At 35.7% G+C, this 23,181-nt stretch overlaps 1 protein-coding gene across 1 annotated transcript; it reads right to left on the reverse strand.

The window, feature by feature from the left end:
• Nucleotides 1-342: 342 nt before the first annotated feature.
• LOC306849262 (sodium- and chloride-dependent taurine transporter-like) lies at nucleotides 343-22,718 on the reverse strand. Its single transcript, XM_079384174.1, has 14 exons — nucleotides 22,091-22,718; nucleotides 16,082-16,311; nucleotides 15,570-15,704; nucleotides 9,853-10,096; nucleotides 9,627-9,759; nucleotides 8,100-8,234; nucleotides 7,894-7,997; nucleotides 7,675-7,799; nucleotides 6,929-7,041; nucleotides 4,809-4,946; nucleotides 4,622-4,724; nucleotides 2,887-2,987; nucleotides 2,630-2,800; nucleotides 343-1,128 (listed from the first exon to the last, which is right to left on the reverse strand). The coding sequence occupies exons 2-14, from the start codon at nucleotides 16,308-16,310 to the stop codon at nucleotides 973-975; spliced, it is 1,887 nt and encodes a 628-aa protein (XP_079240300.1). The 5' UTR covers nucleotide 16,311; nucleotides 22,091-22,718; the 3' UTR covers nucleotides 343-972.
• Between the last annotated feature and the right edge of the window lie 463 nt (nucleotides 22,719-23,181).

The following is a 23,181-nucleotide window of genomic DNA, read 5'->3' on the forward strand; positions in this document are numbered from 1 at the left end:
ATAAAATCTGAATATAATCAACGATTTATGTATGTAAATCTATGCGGGGCAGGATTTTGGACCAATCAGATTTTGCTGTGACATTGCATTCATTTATTTGAGTGAGTGAAGTGGTATTCAAGAATATTATAAAAATAAAGCAGTGATATTGAATTTATATATTTATATTTCTATACCAATATTTATTTTTTGGTATGACCCAGAAATAAAATTATTGATGATATTATAAACCTATTTAAAAACTTTGTTTTAGATTTAGTGTGAACCGCTTTTACAATTAATCTAAAACTATATATATATATATATATATATATATATATATATATTTTTTTTTTTTTTTTTACAAGAGTGTCTATTATCTGAATTAATTAAATGATATCTTTTTTTAAAGAAAGTTGAAATTTCCTGATTTTAAGTTTTTTTTTTTAATAAATGTATTATTGAAGGGAAATAGAAAAGTCTGAATTCACTAAAAAATAATATTAAAAATAAAATAAAATGACATTTAATTAACATTTAATAAAAAAACGAATTAAAAAATATTACCGTGGGCGGGGCTATTCAGAGTGACAGGACCAAAATAGAAAGCAAAATGTCTCAATGTGGCTGTTTAGGATCAAAACTCTGATTGATATGAAAGAAATCGTAATGCAGTGAGCAGTAAATCATGTGTCGCTCCTGGTTAGGATGTGGTTTAATGTGAAACTACAGATTAAACAAACGCCCCAGACGGCTAAAGCTCACATCAGGTTATTACAATATCAGCATTAATGCTAATACCATTGATTACAATCAGAATACAAATCCTACATGGCAAAAAAGATATATCGATATAAGATAATTTCATAAAAACGCACTAGTGCAGAGCGAGAGAGAGGAATGGTGGGGAAGGGAGCGGGACAACAGGAAAAACGGGATCTCCCATAGGAGAGGACAGGAGCGGGAGAATATGGGAATCTCTCTTAGAGAGCCTCACATAGTAGTTTCTACGATGGTGTGGCTGTGTTTGGTGAAGGTGTGGATGCCGTTGGGGTCCAGCGGGTGAAGCAGCTCGCTGTTCTTCAGGCTGTACTCCTTCGGGCGAGAGCTCGCGCCTCCTTTAACCGGCGCCGCCACGGCTTTGATCCGCTGAACACAACGCATTATTTGATATGATTCATTTTCAAGACTATTATTAAAAATTATAAATGCAGTGACAGACTTTTAGATGATAATTGCAAATGTTATGGCCCAGAACTGAACAGCATTCAAATAGAATCTAAAACCTTTTTTTTGTTTTTGTTTGGAAAACCAGTATATGTTTACAATACAAACTTTTTTTTACAAAGAATATTTTTCTTAAGAATTTTGAATTTTTTTAATAAAATAACAAATTAAATAAATTTAAACAAAAAGCCCAAAGTTATTATAATAGATCATTTTAAACTAGAATGACTCTATTTATTATTATACCAAAGTAATTAAAATATGATAAAAAAAAAATAAATGTCTTGGAAAAAAAAGAGGCAGAAATTGACTTATTTTCTTTATACATTTATTTTATAGGTGAAGTAGAAAATTTTATTTTGTTTTCTTAAAAAAATAAGAGAAAATTAAAGAAAAAGTTAAAAATAATATATTTAATAAAATATCATGTATAATGTAATATAAATATTATATATAAATATAGAATTGGTTAATATCATATATCCTTTTAAACTAGAATGGTTGTTTCTCCGTGAACAATACAATAGTCAGAATTAATATAGTTTAAGAAAAAGTTAAATAAAATAAAAAATAAATTTAAATAAACAATACAATTTTAATAAAACCCTTAAGCTATTATAATATACTTTAAATGTATAATTACAATTTTTTTTTATAAATTACATTTTTACATATACATTTAATATATAAAATATTATATATTTTTTTTTAATCCTAGGAGACACAAAGGTTTTGCCCTAACTTGAGAATCATCCTAATGTCACAGATATATATTGTTATTTTCTAATAGAAATATGATCAAAATGCCAATAGATGTGTATGTTTGACGTGTTTTATAATAATAATAATAATTCATTACATTTATATAGCGCTTTTCTGCTTTTCTAAGCACTCAAAGCGCTCTACATTGTGAGGGGTGGTGTCTCCTCATCCACCACCAGTGTGCAGCATCCACCTGGATGATGCGACGGCAGCCATAGTGCGCCAGAACGCCCACCACACACCAGCTTACTGGTGGAGAGGAGACAGAGTGATGAAGCCAATCAGTGTAAGGGGATGATTAGGAGGCCATGATGGTCAGAGACCAATGGGAAATTTGGCCAGGATGCCGAGGTCACACCTCTACTCTTTTCGAAAGACATCCTGGGATTTTTAATGACCACAGAGAGTCAGGACCTCGGTTTAACGTCTCATCCGAAAGACGGTGCTTTTTGACAGCATAGTGTCCCCGTCACTATACTGGGGCGTTAGGACCCACACAGACTGCAGGGTGAGCACCCCCTGCTGGCCTCACTAACACCTCTTCCAACAGCAACCTAGTTTTCCCAGGAGGTCTCCCATCCAGGTACTGACCAGGCTCAACCCTGCTTAGCTTCAGTGGGCAACCAGTCTTGGGCTTATATGCAACTCATGACTTTCTCACCTCTATCAGGGAGCCGTCTGATTGGATGATTTTGATGACGACCATCATCGGGATGCAAATCATAGAAGTCAGCGCAAGAGCCCAACCCAAACCAATGGACCAATCAGGATACTCGTAAAACTTGTTATAGGTGAGCGGCTTGTATTTCACCAATGAAAAGACAAAACAACCCTGAAATGGAAAAAATGAGAATAATCAAAAACCATTGCTACTGGCCATATTTCTCAAGCAAAGATTGCGTTCCTTCTCACACTTACCACACAAAGGACGGGAGTGATCAGCATCCAGCTCCATTTCATCCAGCCGTTGGGTCTGTAGCCAATCATGTCCTCTATAGCATCGTAGAAATTATCAGCCCCTGCAAACACACACATGCAGTCAAGATTAGTGCTGTGATCTTTATTACGCCGATTTCATGTGGGGCCAGTCATGGATGGAAAATAGAGATGTGAAATAAGCCCAGAGGACTGATGTGATTATATAAGACTAAATAAGATTATATAAGATTCATCTCAACCAACACTGTTAGACTGCTGATTGAGCAACATTAATGAGCTTAATGCAAAGATCATAAGAGGCACGACGCTACAAATGAGCTCGGGATTAATGCTGTAAACACAAGTGACCGCAGCATCTGTTTGAAGAGGCACCGGTTTAATAATAGTGTGTGTTTATGATAGTTTACAGTGTTTTATTACATGACTCTTTAAGGCCACAAATACTTTGAAACCTTGGTGATTTTTATGATGATTTGTGTATCTGGGTATGTGATGCACAACGCTCTTTTATGTATCAACATGATGATTTTAGGTTAAAATTTATATTAATACAGCAGCATTCAAAATTTGGGGTCAGTAAGATTTTTTTTAATTTTTACATTTTTTACTTACACTCAAGACTGATCAAGATTTGATCAAACATACAGTTAAAAAACAACTATTGTGAAATATTACAATAACATTTTTTTTAAATATATTTTAAAATTAGGAATTCATTTCTCCTAGCAACCACTAAGACCATTTATTTGAAAAATAAATATTTTGTAATATTTTAAATGTATTTACTGTCTTTTATAGCATCCTTACTGAATAAAATAATTTATTTATAAAAAAAAAAATCTTATTGTCCCCAAACTTTTGAATGGTAGTGTATTTAAGGGAATTTTTTAAAACCCTGCAATTTCAATTTTTCCTTCTATTATTGAAACCCCATTTAGTTGAGCACTAGTGTGTGTGTGTGTGTGTGTGTGTGTGTGTGTGTATATATATATATATATATATATATATATATATACACACACACACATATATATATATATATATATATATATATATATATATATATACACACACACACATATATATTAGGAATTAAAATTTATCAAATAATATTTTTTTGAAAACCTGTAACTACTATGCATACAAATAAATTATAATATACCAAATGAATTACAATATTATTGAAATATTTCTCTCCTTAAAAAAGTAGAAATTCACAGATTTGAACAGTTTTTTAAATACACGAGTCATGCTTGATGAAGGTCAGTGGACCGAAACGTCACTGTTTTTTTGTAATAATAAATTTCTATATTTAGCATTGACTGATAGTGTGCGGGATATTATTTTTTATTTAAATACACGAGTTATAAAATATATTATAGTCAGAATTAACTTTTTATCTTACATAAGAGAAAATTTAAGAAAAAGTTAAATAAAATTAAAATAAATAAATAAAAAAGCCTTTAGTTATTATAAAATATACTTTAAAACTAGAATGACTCTTTTTTCTATAAAATAGATATTTATATAATACCAAATGAACTAAAATATGATTGATAGATTTCTTTTCTTGGAATTGTTATTTGAAATTCCCTGATTTTATAGGTAAAGTTGAAAAGTCTAAATTAGCCTTTTCCTTAAAAAGTGCAAAATAAAATCAAAATCAAAAGCTTATAGTGAAACCCCATCTGGTCGAGCACTAGTGTGTACTTACCGTAAACCCAGGCTACTGCAACACATTCAAAGAATGCAACCCAGAGAAGGCACACACCGCTGGCGGCGTAGTAGTCAAACAGCTGGAAGACGTACATGCCACCCTGAGAGACACAGACACACATTCAGCATTCAAACACCGCAGATCAACGCAACACACTCATGCGTCTCCGTCCACTCTCTCTTACTTTAGTGACCATGGTGAGTCCCAGCAGGTAACTGATGACGCAGATTACAGCGATGAAGATTTCTCTCCGGTATCCCTTCCTTAGGAGGGATGGGTACAGGTCCACCAGAGAGGTGATCTGACCCTCCACTTCTACAAACTGATGGGAGAAAAACACACACACACACACACACACACACAGTGATGGAACTGATTCAAGAAGTACCAGCGTTATTTGAGAATTATTCATGTTCTATTGTAGTATTCATCAATATTTCCTATCATTTTTATATTTTCAGTTTTAACATTTAAATTTTAGTTGAAGTGTTTTGGTAGTTTTTATTACTTTTATATCTATTTTTCTTTTTTTAGGCCTTTATTTATATTTAAGTTTTTGCAATTTTAGTACTTAAACGTACTGATTACAGTTAGTTACATATTTTTATATTTTCAGTTTTCATTTTAGTTTTAGTACATTTGTAATTTTTAGAAATTTCAGTTAGTTTACTGATTTCTTACATTTTCAGTTGTCATTTTAATTTCAGTAATTATGTTATGTGCGTTTGTTAATTTTAGGACTTTTTTAAATATTTCTATTTAGCTGATATGTATTTATATTTGTCATTTTATTTATTTCAAATTTTTATGTTTTTCATCTAATATTTATTTGATTTTGTTTCATTCCAGTTTTAATTCAGTGAATGAAAATGACTAAATTGTGGTGAGTGGTAAGTACTTGTGACTTAAAACGGTGTACAAACCAGCGTGACACTGAAATTGAAAATGCTTTCTGAAAAAATATATAAACAGCTCTAATGACCTGTCACTGGTCACTTGTTGTGTTTGTTTGGATGCAATAAAACCTCATTTAAAAATCTATTCTATATATTCTATGAAAAACAAATGAGCATTGAATAGAGAGCTTGTCATATATTGCTAATGCTAAATCATGTTGTGCCTGGTTAAGGCCTGGCGTGACAATACAGTTATAAAGACTGATTTAGAGAACAATGCGACCATTTATGAGAAGTGATGTGATTTGGACAATACCAGTGTTTGTGAAGCAGAGGTCATGTGATACACTGGATACGGCAGAGCAGCACAGATGCCTACTAGTGACCATTAGTACTGCATTGTTAGATTTTACAGTTTTTGTTTCAATCATAGTTTTTGCATTTTGACGAAAATACTTTAATTGATATATTCATTCATTTGGCATATCATGGCATATAATTTTAGTCGACAAAAATAACATTTTATTTGATAGTAAATGGCAAAAATGTCAAACAGTAACAGCACAAACTTTAAAAAAAGTGACACTTATGATCTTTTTCAGGTTAATATGTAAAATTATGTATAACTTAACTTAAGAACCTTGATGATGATCATCTATGATTAAACAAAAAAACACTGCTTTAATGGGACAAGCCTCTTGAAGTCATCTGAGGTAAAGTGTCCTAATGAACAAACAATGGTGACATTTGACCCTGAACCGTGGAAAATCTAAACATGCGTGCAGCCTAAGGGATAATAAATCATTTTGACATCTTTTCTTTGCCTTCTGCAGAGCGAATGACATTCATAATAATGGCACCCTTATTTATGTCCACTGTTGTTGCTCTCAGTGTTTTGCTTGTGTGTGTGATGTAGGTGTAATTTCACACACACATATACGCAAAAGGAAATGTGATCCAACGCACGCTGGCTTTTCAGCAAGTCATATGAGACTGGAATACCTTCAGCGTCTCGTGATTGTGAGTGTGAGGGTGTGTTTGTGGGAGGCAGCCCAAAATATAGCGGCGTAATTCCTTGACGCTGGCGCACAGCCGCAGAGAGATGATGTTTCACATCAGGACTCAATGCTATGCTGTGAAGTTATGATCTGCTGGCTTAACCATCTCAATGTTTGCAGTCTTTCATTCCAACACCAGGGCACTCATATGTCACACCACCCAGAGGACATTTTCATTACTCAGAGACTTTCCAATTATGTTTCAGTGGTAAGTTCACCCAAAAATGACTTCTATCTTCTTGTGTTCAGCAGAAGAAATTAAGTCATTTAGTGGGAGTAAATGACAGAATGCTAATTTTTGGGTGAACTATGGCTTTAATTTGGTGTGTGTTTGTGTGTGTCCATCTAACCTGACTGTCTAGGCCCAGCAGCAGAAGCATTATGAAGAAAAGTATGGCCCAGGCCGTCGGCATTGGCATCATTGTGACGGCCTTTGGATACGCGATGAAGGCCAGACCAGGACCTGAGAAAGGCATGTGGTAAAGAAAAGCCTATCATGTGACATACTAGCAGACTCTCAGAAAGAAAGTGAAGAAAACTTTTATATATATATATATATATATATATATATATTATTTACTGTATACTGTAAAAAACATACATTTATATTATAGATAAAAAAAGATAAATATATAAATGTGTATATATATATTATATATGGTATATATTATTTTATTTATACAATTTAATTATATTTTACATTCATTTTATAATTTTTTTGTGTATTTATTTTATCATGTATTAGTAGTGAATATATATATATTTTTTTTTTTTCATGTTATATTTATTTTATATTTTTATATGTATAATACACATTTTTTATTGTATTTATACCTTACTACCCTTGTCTGTGCACTTTGAACAATTTCATGAAATGCATTAATTGTGATTTTCACATGATATGCACGTTGTTTGCTGTTTTTTTTTTTTTTGACAGAATATTCTGTGCTAACTGACACGGTGCCCCAAATGCTGTTGAAAGAGCTTCATATAATATACAGCACGTAAGATCAATGACAATCATAAATAAACTTTCTCCCTCTCATTCCAAGAATTCTGTGTGAGCAGGTTGGTGACCTTTGACCCTGAGCATTACCTGACTCGGCCACATCGGCGATGGCCACGCCCTGCTCCTGTGCCATGAACCCCAGGACGGAGAAGATGGCAAAGCCTGACACGAAACTGGTACCGCTGTTCAGGCATCCGAGCAGCATGCAGTCCCTGGACACACACACACACACACACACACAATGTTTGTAGAATAAATAGACAGCATATAGCTATAAACATGCATTTAAAACATACGAGTCCTCACCTGTAACAATTATACTTGTACTTGTTGTAGCTTCCCAGTGATGTCATCGCACCAAGACAAATAGCATATGAGAAAAAGATCTGAGTGCCTGCATCAATCCACACCTACACCGGTCCACAGAGACAGAGATTGCAGTTTGCTTCATCACATTTCCTTTAAATGAAAAACAACACTGCACAAAGATTTCTTTCTGTGTGTTTCAGTACCTCAGGGTCTTTTAGGCGGGTCAGATTGGGGTAAAGGTAAAACTTGATGCCCTCGGCGGCACCAGGCAGAGTCACACCGCGGACCAGCAGCACAATCAGCATGAGGAAAGGAAACGTCGCTGTGAAATAGACCACCTACAGACAGACCGAGAAGAGGCCAGAGGGTTCGTGGATTTCCATAATGAATATAAAATAATTATACACCTACGTAAGGCACAAATGAAACCCGCAGAGAGCTACAAACTCTGAAAGGAAGGCCTGTGAACGTGCACATTAATTGGGTCTTATTCACGAAACACGAGCAGAATGGATTTCTGTGTAATTCGCTCATAAAATCGTTTTTTTTCCACAAAACGCTGCATTGAATTGAATGGTTTTACAAATTATTTACACAGAAATCGGTTCTGCTCGTGTTTCATGAATGGGGCTCAGTGTGTGTCTGCGATTATAATCCCACACAGTTTCTAGACTGACAAAAAACACCAATCTGGAGACATTTTCATATGCACCACCAAAACCTGTCTAGCTAGTTCATTTTAGTTGATTGTGTAAAGCCTTGGTTATCTTGGGATGTCAGCTGTGACTTTTCACATGATGTGGTTGGAGTTTTAATTAGAAAACCTTTTAAAAGTTTGTTAAAGACCCGGTAAAACCTTTTTTGTGGAGTTTTTTATTTTTATTTTTTCTTAAAAAAAAAAGTATACTTTTGTTCAGCAAGCAGTAAAGACGTATGCTTCACAAGATATTTCAAATGCTGTTTCTTTGGACTTTTTATTCAATCAAAAATCTTTGGAAAAAAATATTAAGCGGCACAACTTAGTATAAATAATAATAATAATTGTTTCTTGAGCAGCAAATCAGCATATTAGAACGATTTCTGAAGGATCATGTGACACTGAAGACTGGAGTAATTCAATGGAAAATTCAGCTTTGATCACAGAAATAAATTGCATTTTATATTATATTTAAATAGAAAACAGTTATTTTGAATTGTAATAATATTTCACAATATTTCTGTCTTTACAGTATTTTTGACTAAATAAATGCAGCCTTGGTGAGCCAAAAAGAGTCTTATTTCAAAAACATTTAAAAATGCTTACTTCCTGTTACTTTGAAATTGGGTTTCTAAGTATTCAACATATATTTAACGTTAAATTTGAGCGATCCAAGTAAACAGGAATCAAAGAATCTGATTTTGCGGTTCTTTGCTACTTCTGTAATTAAACACGTGCTAAGATTTCAAATGAACCAAGGAATTAAGACTTATTGAAAATTGACTTATGAATATTAATATGAACTATTTATGATTATTATCTGATTTATTGAAAGGCGAAGGTTATTCCTTGCATATTGCTGGCAACACTCATTTGGCTTCTACTTGGTCATTTTATGTGGTTGGTTACAATTTGCACTCTTAAAACATAATGACCATTTCTCAAAATGTGGGGGAACAAACTTAAGCATTTCTAAAAGTGTAATGGACTGCTTTGTGACGATGTAGTGGAACGTTCTTGTCCTCTCGCTCACCTTGCCGGTGGATTTGACTCCTTTCCAGATGCAGAAGAAGCAGATGATCCAGACGGCCAGCAGGCACAGCGCCAGCTCCCACTTCAGACCGCCGACCTCGTCGATCCCCGAAGAGATGCTGAGGACGTTCCGCCTGCAGGTGACATGAGAGTGATGAGAATGGGCACAGAGCGTCCATCCCGTACACACAACCTCAGGGCGACGCTACTACGTGCTCGATACTCACTCCCAGAATTCGGTGACCGGCGAGGTGAGGTTGGTGAGGTTGGTGATGTTGGCGGAGAGCCAGAGGCTTTTGTTCTTGCGGATGGTGTCTTCCACGCAGTTCGCGGTGTTCCAGCTGTGTTTGCAGCGGGCCCAGGGCAGCTCGTGCTGGAAACACTGCAGCAGGTAGTACAGACCCCACGCCAGGATCACGATGTAGTAGATGTTCAGCAGAGACACGATCACGATCGAAGCGTAGCCGATTCCTGATGCACATACAGAACACAAGTCAATAGGAAAGCAAAACAGCCTGTTTGCTTTCACAATTCATCAGTGTTTACTCTAAATTACTTACTTGAATTGGTCATAATTATACATTAATTACATCTAAATCAGTGTAGTCCTAAAGAAAAAAGTGGTTTACTATTCCACAGTAGAAAGAAATTCATACAGGTTTGGAATGACATGATGTTGAGTAAACGATCATTTTTATTTTTGGGTGAACTATCCCTTTAAGAACTTTAATATTTGTAAATAATACACCCCTAATGTATATAAGACACTGATATTTATCTTTAATCGTGCTCTTACTGAATCAACATTTTACTTCTATTAAAATGAATTAAACTAAACATCTAAAGAGAGAAGTTCTTGTAAGATGGTGGTCACAAGAAGTAAAACCATGGTAAATTACTATGGTGCTGAATTGACAAGCCTATTTATTGGTGTTTTCCAGTTTTCGTGGCTGTTTTCAGCCAGCATCACTACAGAACCTTTAATGTTCTCATATATCACACGACTATAACAATAATTCTGTGTCACATCTGAATGGATGAAGCGACTTGCGCTGTTTATCACTTTACATTGCGCGCGGCTGGCGGATGCATTGCATAGTGCCGATTCACACTTTTGGAGTATTTGCTTTTTTCGGTTCGCTGTAAAACAGTTTAAAAACAGTGCCTAATGTGGGGGAGGTCTTCCTCGCTTCGGCGATCGGCTCACTACTCGACCGATCCACCGGGAATGTCCCGGTGCTCCAGATGGCCAGTAGGCTCTCCCAGCTCATAGGTGAAAAACAAAAGCGGCATTGAGTGGATGGAGTTCTCTCAATGCAGTGGACACACGCACTCAGTCGATGATGGGCAGAAAAAGGTAGAATGATTGAAGTGATAATGCACCAATTACAACAAAGAATCACGAGTTTCACACAACTGTATGGGACACCATTATAGCTACAGTAGATTACGGACTTGCGAAGCAACAAAACAAGTGGGTATACCGAGGGTATACGCAAATATTGAGTCGTAATACGCAAACAGCTCATACAAAAATGTAAATAAGTGTTTTCTATTTGAATATATTTTAAAATGTAATTTATTTATTTGATGCAAAGCTGAAGTTTCAGCTTCATTACTCCAGTCTTCAGTGTCACATGATCCTTCAGAAATTACTCTAATATGCTGATTTGTGCTCAAGAAACATTTAAACAGTAGTTTGTATAAACTACATTATAGTCATTAATTCATGCATTCATGACCTCGAGGCTAGATTATTGTAATGCTTTATTGGGTGGTTGCTCTGCACGTTTAATAAACAAACTCCAGCTGGTTCAAAATGCAGCAGCTAGAGTTCTTACTAGAACCAGGAAGTATGACCATATTAGCCCGGTTCTGTCAACACTGCACTGGCTCCCTATCAAACATTGTATACATTTTAAGATCTTGCTAATTACCTATAAAGCCCTGAATGGTTTGGCACCTCAGTATTTGAGTGAGCTTTTATTGCATTATAGTCCTTCATGTCCGCTGCGATCTCAAAACTCTGGCCATTTGATAATACCTAGAATATAAAAATCAACTGCAGATCGTTTTCCTATTTAGCACCCAAACTCTGGAACAATCTACCTAACACTGTTCGGGAAGCAGACACACTCTGTCAATTTAAATCTAGATTAAAGACCCATCTCTTTAACCTGGTTTACACATAATACACTATCGCATTTCTATAATTCAAATCCGTTAAAGGATTGTTAGGCTGCATTAATTAGGTCAACCGGAACCGGGAACACTTCCCAAAACACCCGATGTACTTGTTACATCTTTAGAAGAATGGCATCTACTCTAATATTAGTCTGTTTCTTTCTTAATCCGAGGTCACCGTAGCCACCCAGATCCAGACTGTATCCAGATCAGATGGTGGATCAGCACCTAGAGATGAGCTCTACAGCAGGACACCTAGATGAACCCCAGAGACTGATCCCCAGTGAAGACCCTGTCTCCAAGACGGCCATCGGGACAAGACCACAGGAACCAGATGAGTCTTTTGCACAATATTTTATACTTTAGTCTAGATTTAAACTGCTATTTTGTCTGACAAGAGGAGAATGACACTATTTCGACAAACTATTTCCCGTCTAAATACTGTAAAGCTGATATAAAGCCACCCAGCTTTATATCAAGCCGATGTAAAGCTGCTTTGACACAATTTGCATTGTTAAAAGCGCTATACAAATAATAGTGACTTGACTTGACTAGTCTAAATAGTATATTTAAATATGTAAATATTAAATGTATTTAGGAACTGTATATAATATTAGCCAGGAGAAAAAAATAAGTACACAAACCAGAAAATTTGACATTTATTTGTTTTAATTTTATGTATTTATGTATGTATTTATTTGTTTGTTTATATATTTATCTATATTGTTTTATTTATTTTAATTTAAGCATTAAATTTATACGTCCAAATCTTTGGACTTATACGACGATGCTGACATTTACAGTCATTTACATTTTATATGTCAGCATCGTCCAAAGCAGGTAAAACTTGAGCTGATTGATCAAATTCAATCGATCTGCCATTTTATTCCAGCCGTTACTCCTGCTTCTTTAAATATTTAGTTTATACGTAAGGTTTAATGGATCAGCACTCAAATATTTATTAGCGAAACAACTAACTTGGTGCAACCATACACTGATAAATAAAATCGAGTCTCTTTCTGCATCGTATTTCCCTCAGAAATGCCACATTATGAAAGTAAAACAGCATTCCAGTTTATAAAGAGGAAAGAAAGAGTTAATTGGATCTCGCTTGTCAGCAGACGCTTGTTCTCTAAGCAATCTGTAGTGCTGTCCTGGAACTAACAGTCCCGATGGACTAACCAGACCAACACAAACCAACAATGGCTCATCAAACCATTAGACTTAGACATTAGCCAGCACTAGAGCTGCTCAGAAATTAGAAGACAAGCACCACTGCTTGCACTGCATGTAACCTGTCGCTCTTTGCGTTAGAGATATGAATGATACCCCACATTATGCGGTCTGTTGACGAGATGTGAGCACAACGTGAGACTTTATGAGATGGAGAGCCTCTGTTGTCTCTGAGGGCCCTGCTGTGTGTTAATGTGTCAAACACAGCTGAAGCAACTATTCTCAGAGCAATGAAGCTTCACCTGTTGGCTCTGACACTGCGTCTGAAATCATATTTTTAGTGTTAGTTTTCTAGGGCTGAGGGCAGTCAAAGGGCCGAATGCCAGTTTTATGCTATAATTAATACAAAGTGCTACAAGCTCGCTCCGCGGTGCCAGGAGCCGCTGTGACAGCTGACAACAGAATGCCAAACGTGTGTTTGAGTATGCAAGAGCAGGACTTCACCGTAGATGCACGTGCGTGTTCAAGAGAGAACAGTCAGCTGCCGCTGAGACTTATCATTGGGTGAAAGGGGACAATGGGCTCACGGTGGTAGGAAATATCACTCATTTGCGCTGTATGTGCTAAATAAAACCCAGCCACATGAGCAACGTGCCCGTGCAAGTGTGTATATAGAGGTCAGGCACTAAAGTAATAAAAATATCTCCTAAGACATTGGGCCCAGGGACTCTCAAGGGTCCACAAGGGATTGCTGTGGGTCCATGGAAAAGAAAAGCAGTGTAAATAAATAAATAAACGGTTGACTCAATGGATGAATGAATTAATAAATTTGATTTGATTTAAATGAATAATCATTTATTAATATATTTTATTTAAATTAATTAATAAAAAAAAACATGTTAAATTAATTGGATTTAAATCAAATAAATCTGAATTTTTTTAAATAAATATTAGAATTATACATTTAATTAAAATAAATAAAATGTGTTTTAAATACATAACACCTTCAATACCACGACTGAGGTGCCCTTGAGCAAGGCACCGAGCCCCCAACTGGTCCCCGGGCGCCACACCATAAATGGCTGCCCACTGCTCCAGGTGTGTGTTCACGGTGTGTGTGTGTTCACTGCTGTGTGTGTGCACTTTGGATGGGTTAAATGCAGAGCACCATACTTGGCTGTATGTCACTTCACTTTTTCACTTTCACTTTAAATAAATAAATAAACAAAATAATTGTATTATAATTAAATATATAAATAAATAAATTTAAGCATGATTAAAATAAATAACATTTGATTTAAATAAATAAAATATACAGGATAAAAATTAAATATGATTTAAATAAATAAAAATAAGAAAAGCAGTGTAAAAATAAATAAATAAATAAGATTTAACTAACTAAATAAATTGGATTAAAATATACTGTTTTATTTAAATAAAGTAAAAGTTAAAAATAAGTAAATAAAATGTAAATAAATTAAATAAATTTTACATTTGATTAAAATGAATTGATTAAAATAAATAAAATTTGATTTAAATAACAGAATAAATAAAATAATTTGATTAAATGCATTTAAAAATTAGTAAAGTAAACAAGGTTTGATTTAAATAAAATGAATCTGTTAAAAATAAATTAATAAACAAAATTAATATATTTTAATAAAATTTTGTATTTTTTCTAATAAATAAAAATAAAAAGGCAGTGTAAAAATGTTAAAATAAATACGATTGAACTAACTAACCAGTAATACAAACTAAAAAAATCTATATATTTGATTAAAATAAAATTTGATTTAAATAAAAATGTAAAAAACAATTACAAATTAAAACAAATAAGACTAACTAATAAGATAAGTAACTAAATAAATTTGATTAAAATAAAAATTATTAAATTAACATTAAATAAAAATATACAATAATATTAATCAGGTCTTTATATATGAAAATATATTTTAGAGTGGAATCTAAAAGATCGAAAACCTTGCTGTCCTGTTGTTTCTCATCGTTTTAATCGTTTCTGCTCCTAACACAACCAAGATTTTGGCTCCTGAGCTGAGAGGAGATCCCATCGCAAGCATCTCAGTCACCTCTCACTGCTGTTGCCATGGAGATCAGAATACATGTCCAAATGTGGAGCGGGGTGTTAGTCACAGCGCTCTGAAGCACAGAGCGGCTCAAAGCAAACAAATCACGGGGAATTAAACGCACATGTAGTGTGTGTGTGTGTTTGTATGAGTGACCCGCATCCCGCTCACACACAGATAAGAACATGATGATGCGTCTCAAAAGAACACATCATCTTCTAGTGTTGCCTAGCAACCGCATCAGATGCTGAAAGCAGGTCAGAGTGAAGATGCTTTAACGAACCACTTCAGCAGCCAATCAGACTGAAAGCGCATCGCAGTAACGGCCGTGCCGATTGGTCAACACTGCTGCGAGGGACCGCAACCAGCCGGCAGGGGGATGGGATCATTATGAAATATGATTTATGCTGATTAAAATGTGCTTGACCCCGATGAGTCATTAAATATCATCAAAGTCAGACTGTCGTCCTCTCACTCTCTCTCGATCTGTCCATGTGTCTCACCGGTGAAAATGGGGCAGAGTTTCCCCCAGCAGGTGATTCCTCCCTCAGAGGTGAACTGGCCGAGCGCCACCTCCAGAAAGAAGACGGGCAAACCTCCGCCAAACAGAAATATGAAGTAGGGGATGAGAAATGCACCTGGAAACACCAACACAAGATAAGGCACAAACTCAGCAAAGAAAGCCACATTACAGGAAGCGAAATTACCAGAAACACAAAATCAACAAAAATTATGTTTGTATCACAATGGACATCTCTGAAAAGTAGCACTAAAATTACAATTTATATTACCATACTACTTAAATAATACCCATTTTTGTATTATTAAAGCACTTTAATTTCTTTAAAAAAGATTGAGCAAATGATGACAGACGTTTTATTTTTTGGTGAACTATCCCTTTAATGTCACGACTATGTTTGCATGTGACATTAGCCACTATTTACAGTACACAAAGACTGAAACGTGTTACCTCAAACATATTTTGTTGACATATTAAACATGTAAACACCCTCACCTCCGCCATTCTTGTAGCAGAGGTACGGGAAACGCCAAACGTTGCCTAAACCGACGAAACCTCCGGCCACAGAGAGCACGAAATCCAGCTTGCTGGCCCATTTCTCCCGCTGTGGCGCTTTGCCCTCCGCCTCGTCTTCAGGACGCGTGCCAGGACTCTTACCGGGAGACGGCTTCAGCGTGTCCTTATGGAAATCTTTGAGACACTGCAACTTTTCCTTCTGTGCCATACTGAGAACCAGAGAGGAGAAGGGGTTGAGAATGATCTATGCTACCGATCAAAAGAAATTAATACTTTTATTCAGCAAAGATGCATTAAATGAATGAAGTGACAGTAAAGACACTTTTATTTTGTAACAAAAATTCTAATTAATAAATGCTGTTTTTTTTACTTTATATTCATCAAAGAATCCTGAAAAATGTTAATGTTTTCAATATTAATAATAAGTAGAAATGTTTCTTATATTCAGAATGATTTCTGAAGGATCATGTGACACTGGAGTAATGATGCTGAAAACTCAGCATTGCTTCACAGAGATTTGCATTAACATGCATTAACATTAGAAAACAGTTATTTTAAATTGTAAAATAATTTCACAACATTACTGTTTTTACTGTATTTCTCATCAAATAAATGGAGCGACTTCTTTATAAGCATTAAAAAAATGTACAGACCCCAAACGTCTAAACAGTGGTGTATCATAAATATCTATTTATGTGTGACTGAGGTGGAAAACCTTCATGAAGACCCACGAGGACAGAATAAATCTCATAACAGATAAATAAACAGAAAATCTGAGCTATGAAATCACATCCACTGAGACTATGCAATGCATGTACTGTTACATAAGACAGATCTAGAAGCAAAAGCTCAAACAAATCAGCAAATCTCAGTGCTGCTGACTGCTGAAAGCTCATGCAAAACATTCCTAGGAATCATTTGAATAACACAAAAGCCTCAAGAACTAACATATACACAACTATGTAAAGTGTGAATGATACATACAAAAAATGTTTACATGCTTGCCGTTGTATACAGTGCTCCAGCTAAGAGTAAGACATGAGCTCTTGAAATGAGATTCAGGCCGAGCAGGAAGCTGAGAAGACTGTTCTCCAGTCTGATATCCTGTTTGAAACTCACACTGAAAGCTCGAGCACTGACGCTTATAAAGTAGCTCACTCCATTACACGTGTCCTAGTTAGCCAGAGCCCTTTTGTCTGTATGTTTTGAGGTTTGATACCATTTTTCTATCTATATTTTTATCAACATCCTCTTTTCTATTCCTATTTACAGTGCCTTGCGAAAGTATTCATACCCCTTCATTTTTTCATGTTGCTGCCTTATGTTAATCTGCTTTAAATTTCTTTTTCCCCACAACAATCTACACTCCATACACCATATTGCCAAAGCAAAAACAGAATTGTCACAACTTCGTAAATTTATTACAAATAAAAAACTCAAATAAGTGCATTGCATAAGTATTCATACCCTTAGCTAAATATTAAGCTGAAGTACCTTTGCAGCCTCAAGTCTTTTTTGTTTGATGCGACAAGCTTTGCTCATCAACATTTGGCAATTATCTGCCATTTGTCTCCTCACCTCTTCACCTCTCAAGCTCTGTCAGGTTGAATGGGGCAGATGCACATTTTCAGGTTTCCACAGAAATATTTGATTGGGTTCAAGTCCAGGCTGTGGCTGGGCCACTCAAAGACATTTACAGCGTTGTGTATAAGCCACTCTTGCTGTGTGCTTAGGGTCATTGTCCTGTTGGAAGGTGAACCTTCTGCCCACTCTGAGGTTCTGAATGCTCTGGACTAGGTTTTCATTAAGGCTATCTCAATATTTTGCCGCACTTGAGCTTTTCTTCTTTTCTGATGAGTCCCTCAGTCCCTGCCGCTGAAAAACAGCCCCACAGCATGAGGCTGCTACCAGTACACTTTACTTTTGGGATGGTACTCTGCAGGTGATGAGCAGAGCTGGTTCCCTTCAAACATGATGCTTAGAATTGAGGTTCACAAACCAGAGAATCTTGTTTCTCAGAGTATGTGGGTCCTTTAGGTGCTTTTTTGTAAATTCCAAGTGTGTTTCTTTTGTCCTCACTGAGGAGAGGATTGAGTTTGGACACACCGCCATAAAGCCCAGATTGGTGGAGTGTTGCAGTGCTGTTTGTCCTTCTGTAGATTTCTCCTGTCTGTATATATGACCATGGAGCTCAACTAGAGTGACCATCAGGTTCTTCGTCACCACTCTAACCAAAGCCCTTCTCCATTAATTGCTCCATTAATTGCTTTGGCCAGGAGGCCAGCTCTAAGAAGAATCCTGGTTGTTTCAAACTTCTTCCATTAAGGGTAACAGAGACTACATGCTTCTGTGATCCTTCAATGAAGCAGAATTTTTTTCTGAACTCTTCCCCAGATGTGTGGCTTGACGCAAACCTGTTTCTGAGCTCTACAGATTGTTCTTTTGACCCCAGGGCTTGGTTTTTGCTCTGATATGCATTATCAGCTGTTAGACCTTTTTATTAAGACGTGTGTGCCTTTCCAAATCATACTCATTCAATTGAATTTGCCACAGGTTACCTTCACTCAAAGTCTAGTAACATCTACAAGCAATATGAAGGCTCCTGAGCTAAATTCCAACTGTCCCAGATAAGGGTATGAATACTTATGCAATGGAATCATTTAAGTTTTTTATTTGTAATAAATTTGCAAAGATGTTAAAAACCTTTTTTTTTTTTTTTTGCTCTACCATTATAATGTATGGAGTGTAGATTGATGTGGAAAAAAGTAATTTAAAGCAGTTTAACATAAGGCAGCAACATAAAACGTGGGGTATGAATACTTTTGCAAGGCACTGTATCTAAGGACAAGCTTTCTGATGAAGCCTGGACAGATACGGCAGTTGTATTGCTCCTGTAAATCCTCCAAATGTTTCCATTTCACATTTTTTTCCCCATTTAATACAGTTTTCATTCCAAATTATATTGTTAGCACAAAAATGCAAATTTGAGTTGAAAATGCATGAATTTGAGAATGTATTTTCTTGGTCACTCTTCTTTACTCTACATGAATAAAATGTGATGATCGTGAGCTAAATTTCTCACACTTCTCCGGCATGATTTCAGATGATCCCAAGAGCATATTAAGCTTTGAAATATGAATTCCCCATCTAACAGGAAATCTTCACACAACTTTGGCTAGCGTTTTTTTTTTTTAAGTTATATAATGTTCTGAAAGTACTGTTTATGGAACATTCTTATAACCTAATTCATATTTGTTGTATGTTCTCATAACATTGAAAGAAAACATTCTGAGATTAACATTCTCGGAATATCCTTATGATTTTATTTGTACTTGAAAAACATTTTTATAACCTTTAAATAATGTTCTAATTACGACAAGAAAACTGGACATTTTAATTTTCTTAGAATATTAAAAACAGACTTTCAAATGATGCTATATTTTGGGTGAAAATAATGTTAGAATGTTTAAATGTGAAGACTTTTTTATTTTTTGGAATCCTTTAAAAACATTCAAATCACGACACGAAATATTAACAATATAAATGTAAAATATAAAAAAATGTAGAGGATTTATGATGCTGTTGACCATTGAAACGCATCATCACAGACAAAAGGGTCCATTAGATTTTGAATCTCTTTCAACATCAGATTCCAACGAGCCATTAAATCTCAAAAAGTCTATTTTATCTCATCTGGAGAACAAGCAATGTGTCAATTTATTGTGAAATAAAACTGATAAGAACTCCACACCAATAAGTGGAATGTGACTGTTCCGTCTGGGTCACTTGAGTGTCAAAAAAGCTAGACTCGGAGTGCTAGACTCATACAAGTCAAATGCCCTTGTGTCAGTGTAGCGTTGGCCATGAGCAAAGAAATATTGCAGGGTCACAGCTCAGCTTATCTTGGTCACCATCAGCCTCTTTCAACCTTCCTTGACCTCAATAATGACCTTCTAAACATGCCCCGGATCTCTCATTAGCCTTCATATAGATAACCACGGATAGCTCACTATCAACAGCAGCTGTAAATGCATGTTTCGTCAACCAATGCCGTGAGCAGAGAAGAAATTTAATCTAAAGCCATGGGAGGTCAGATATACTCTAATGTTAGTTCATTGATGTCTAGTCATTCAAACAATGATGTTTCAAAACAACAGAAGAAAACTATGCCAACTTTGCACAATGCAAATTCAGTAAGGGTTGAAGATTTAGAACACGGTGTAATATTACAGTATTTTTTTGTGGTATTTTACCACATATTGTTGCAATACCATGGTACATGAACATGGCAGTCATAAATAACAATTAATATTCCCATGATAACTTTCACCAAGGTGTTTTTTTTAACGTTATTATAAAATTATTAATATTTGATATACTTTATCTTGATGTTGAGAGAAAATATTCTGAAAAATAAAAAATGGGTGTTAAGAGTGTTTAAATCACAAAATGTTTTCAAAATCATAGAATAGAACTTTCTCCTAAAGTTCACATAACCAATAAGTAACGTTCTTAACCCTAAAAAATTGGATAATTAGAAATAATAATAAAAATCGAAAAATACCATTACCATAATGTTCCTGTAATGTTCGCACAACCAAATATACACGTTCTTAATAAATGGATAAATAGAAATGGATGTTTTGGGACGTTTTCATAACAGTTTCTAAAATGTTTTTTAAGCATTGATCGAATATTCAAATGTAACATTCTCATAGAATTTTCAAAATGATACAATGGAATGTTCTTCGAATGTTAATAAATAATAAACATGACCAAGAAGTAACCTGCTTAATGCATTAACAAACCGGACGTTACGAACGTAAAAAACAAACAAACAAAAAAACATGCAAAAACATCGTTTTCGTAGCTTAATGTTTCTTCGAACATAGTTTTTATAGCTGGGAATCAAGTGTATGGCACAAGCCAGTACTTTTCTGAGTGGTATTGAGGAGAACTGTTTCTGCAAGGTTATCTCATGTCATGCATTATAAAACTAAATCTGTCTGTCACAATTAAAACCTGAAAAATATTCCGCTCGCTCGAGCGTCGCAGGTGCCCTAATTCTCTGGCGCGCGCTCCTGATTAAATTGCATTTTTATGCGTGTTTAATTTGGAAACCCCATCTACGGAATAAATTATAAAACCCTAAACAAGTTTTTAGGATATTGCAAGTTCGCATGACAAACACAGGCATTGCACGAGCCACAATAAAAGGCTGCGCGTGCGGACACACCTAACTCTCATTTATCTCTAATGCATATCCATCAGCGAGGGTTTTGCATTGAACACACTAGACCAATAATGGACAAGATAAGAAGTTAAATTCTTGGCAGTGTCCCAATAACCTACATTGTGTCTGTGCGGTGTTACATGAACCCAGATGACATGTTTGAGACAGATCTGTCTCCAGTGTTTACATGCAGGAGCAGAGCAGGATAAATTCACATTAACCTACATTTTTATTGAGCTGTTAGTCTGTGATGGTCCTGAGGGTGCTGTCACAAGCCTTTCGCTGGTACACTGTTAACCAGTACTTACAATTCATCTTTAAATACGGTGCATCTAAAATAAATTGATTGCATTTAATATTTAATGACACCATGCTTCCAAAAGCCTGTGAGCACGTGCACAAGACACATAGCAATTCCAATACAATACCAGAAACATATTACATTTTAGGAACAGTGTTTCTGTATTATATTCTAATTAGAAATGTTGAATGGCAAAACAGTTTAAAGTCTTTTCCAATTCAAAGCAGAGACCATATATCGTTCTTTGACAAAAATGAGTTAATAAAAAAAAGTCTAGACATAAAGGTGCGCTTCTCAAAGATGGAAATCAGAGTGAATTTTATTGTAACATATATTTTAATAAAAAAAAGACTGTATATCCGACAAAAATAAACGAGTACTTGAGATGTAGGCTACATAAAGATGCTCTTAAAGATACAGTTCAGCCTCCACTGACCTGTAAGGTGTCACTCACCTGATAATTCAATTTCTTGCTCAAATCCGTGTCTTGTTCTTTTGTCTTCTCCTACAAAGCGAGGGAAATAATCTTTACGCCCTCTCCCCCCGACTTCTGTCTTATATGCGAGCGCATGTAATAACGGAGAGAGTGGAAAAACACCAGGCTCTCATGCAACAGGAGCGTTTCTTAAAGAGACAAGCACACGCTCGTATCGCATCGCATCGCGTCCCGCCACTGTTGCTTGGTAATGAGTTTATATGATAAAACACCAGCAGGGGGCACAGAAAGCTGCATCCACCATCGAGTCAATGTTTTGTTGTATGTTAGGTCACGCTTAATGCATATTTAAAGCTGGCTTAGTTTTCAAAGATTAGTACCTGGCATACTTAACCAATTTCTCGAAAATCATCATTCAGTAAATCACAAACGACTGTGATTAGTCTGCGCTTAGCGGCGCTGAGAAAAGTAACAGTTATCACGTGATAACTGCGTGCGTCCAAGCTGCTGTCTGGATCTGAATGATGGTGCTGAAAACATTCTTATCTATTTAATCAAAGAGCATATGATCCATTTAATCATATGCACGCGTTTACTGACCAAACCCCGCCCATTCAGGAATTCGCTCTTCTCCGCGTTTATTCTACCTCATTTTGATGTTGCGCATGCGCATTGTGAATCAGGACGGAAACCGCTGTTTGCGTCACTTTACTGGCAGCAAAGCCTCATTCTCACATGCCGTTCCATCATAAATCCTCGATGACTGACAAACCATGCATTTTTTCCAATGTGTTTTTAAGTTCCAGTCTGTATGCCAAAGCAAAATCTCCAGATGCTATGTGAGGTCACATGAAGGGGTCAGTGGCCTTGTGAGGGGATAATCTACTCAAAATGTCAGGATCAACTTAGAGAGAGAGTAAGAAGAAAAGAAAGAAAAAGGGCGTATATGTCCAAAGTCTGAATGTATGGCAACAATGCTGAGCTAATCGTGTCTGCCAATCACAGCAAAGCTAAAGCATTGTGATCCTTGGTGGTGTTTTTTTCCATAAAGCTAGTGTGCCACCATGCCTTCGCATGTCCTCGTCTTTATTTTCTTATCTGCTTTAATA

The sequence above is a fragment of the Barbus barbus genome, assembly GCF_936440315.1.
Source record: "Barbus barbus genome assembly, chromosome: 29".
NCBI lineage: Eukaryota > Metazoa > Chordata > Actinopteri > Cypriniformes > Cyprinidae > Barbus > Barbus barbus.

Coding starts and splice junctions, on each gene's coding strand:
- LOC306849262 (XM_079384174.1), bottom strand. CDS start 16,310: ATGGCACAGAAGGAAAAGTTGCAGTGTCTCAAAGATTTCCATAAGGAC. Junction 10,097..15,569: donor ACTCTGCCCCATTTTCACCG/GTGAGACACATG, acceptor TATGTGCATCAG/GAATCGGCTACGCTTCGATC. Junction 4,947..6,928: donor TGCTGGGCCTAGACAGTCAG/GTTAGATGGACA, acceptor TTCTCCCATCAG/TTTGTAGAAGTGGAGGGTCA.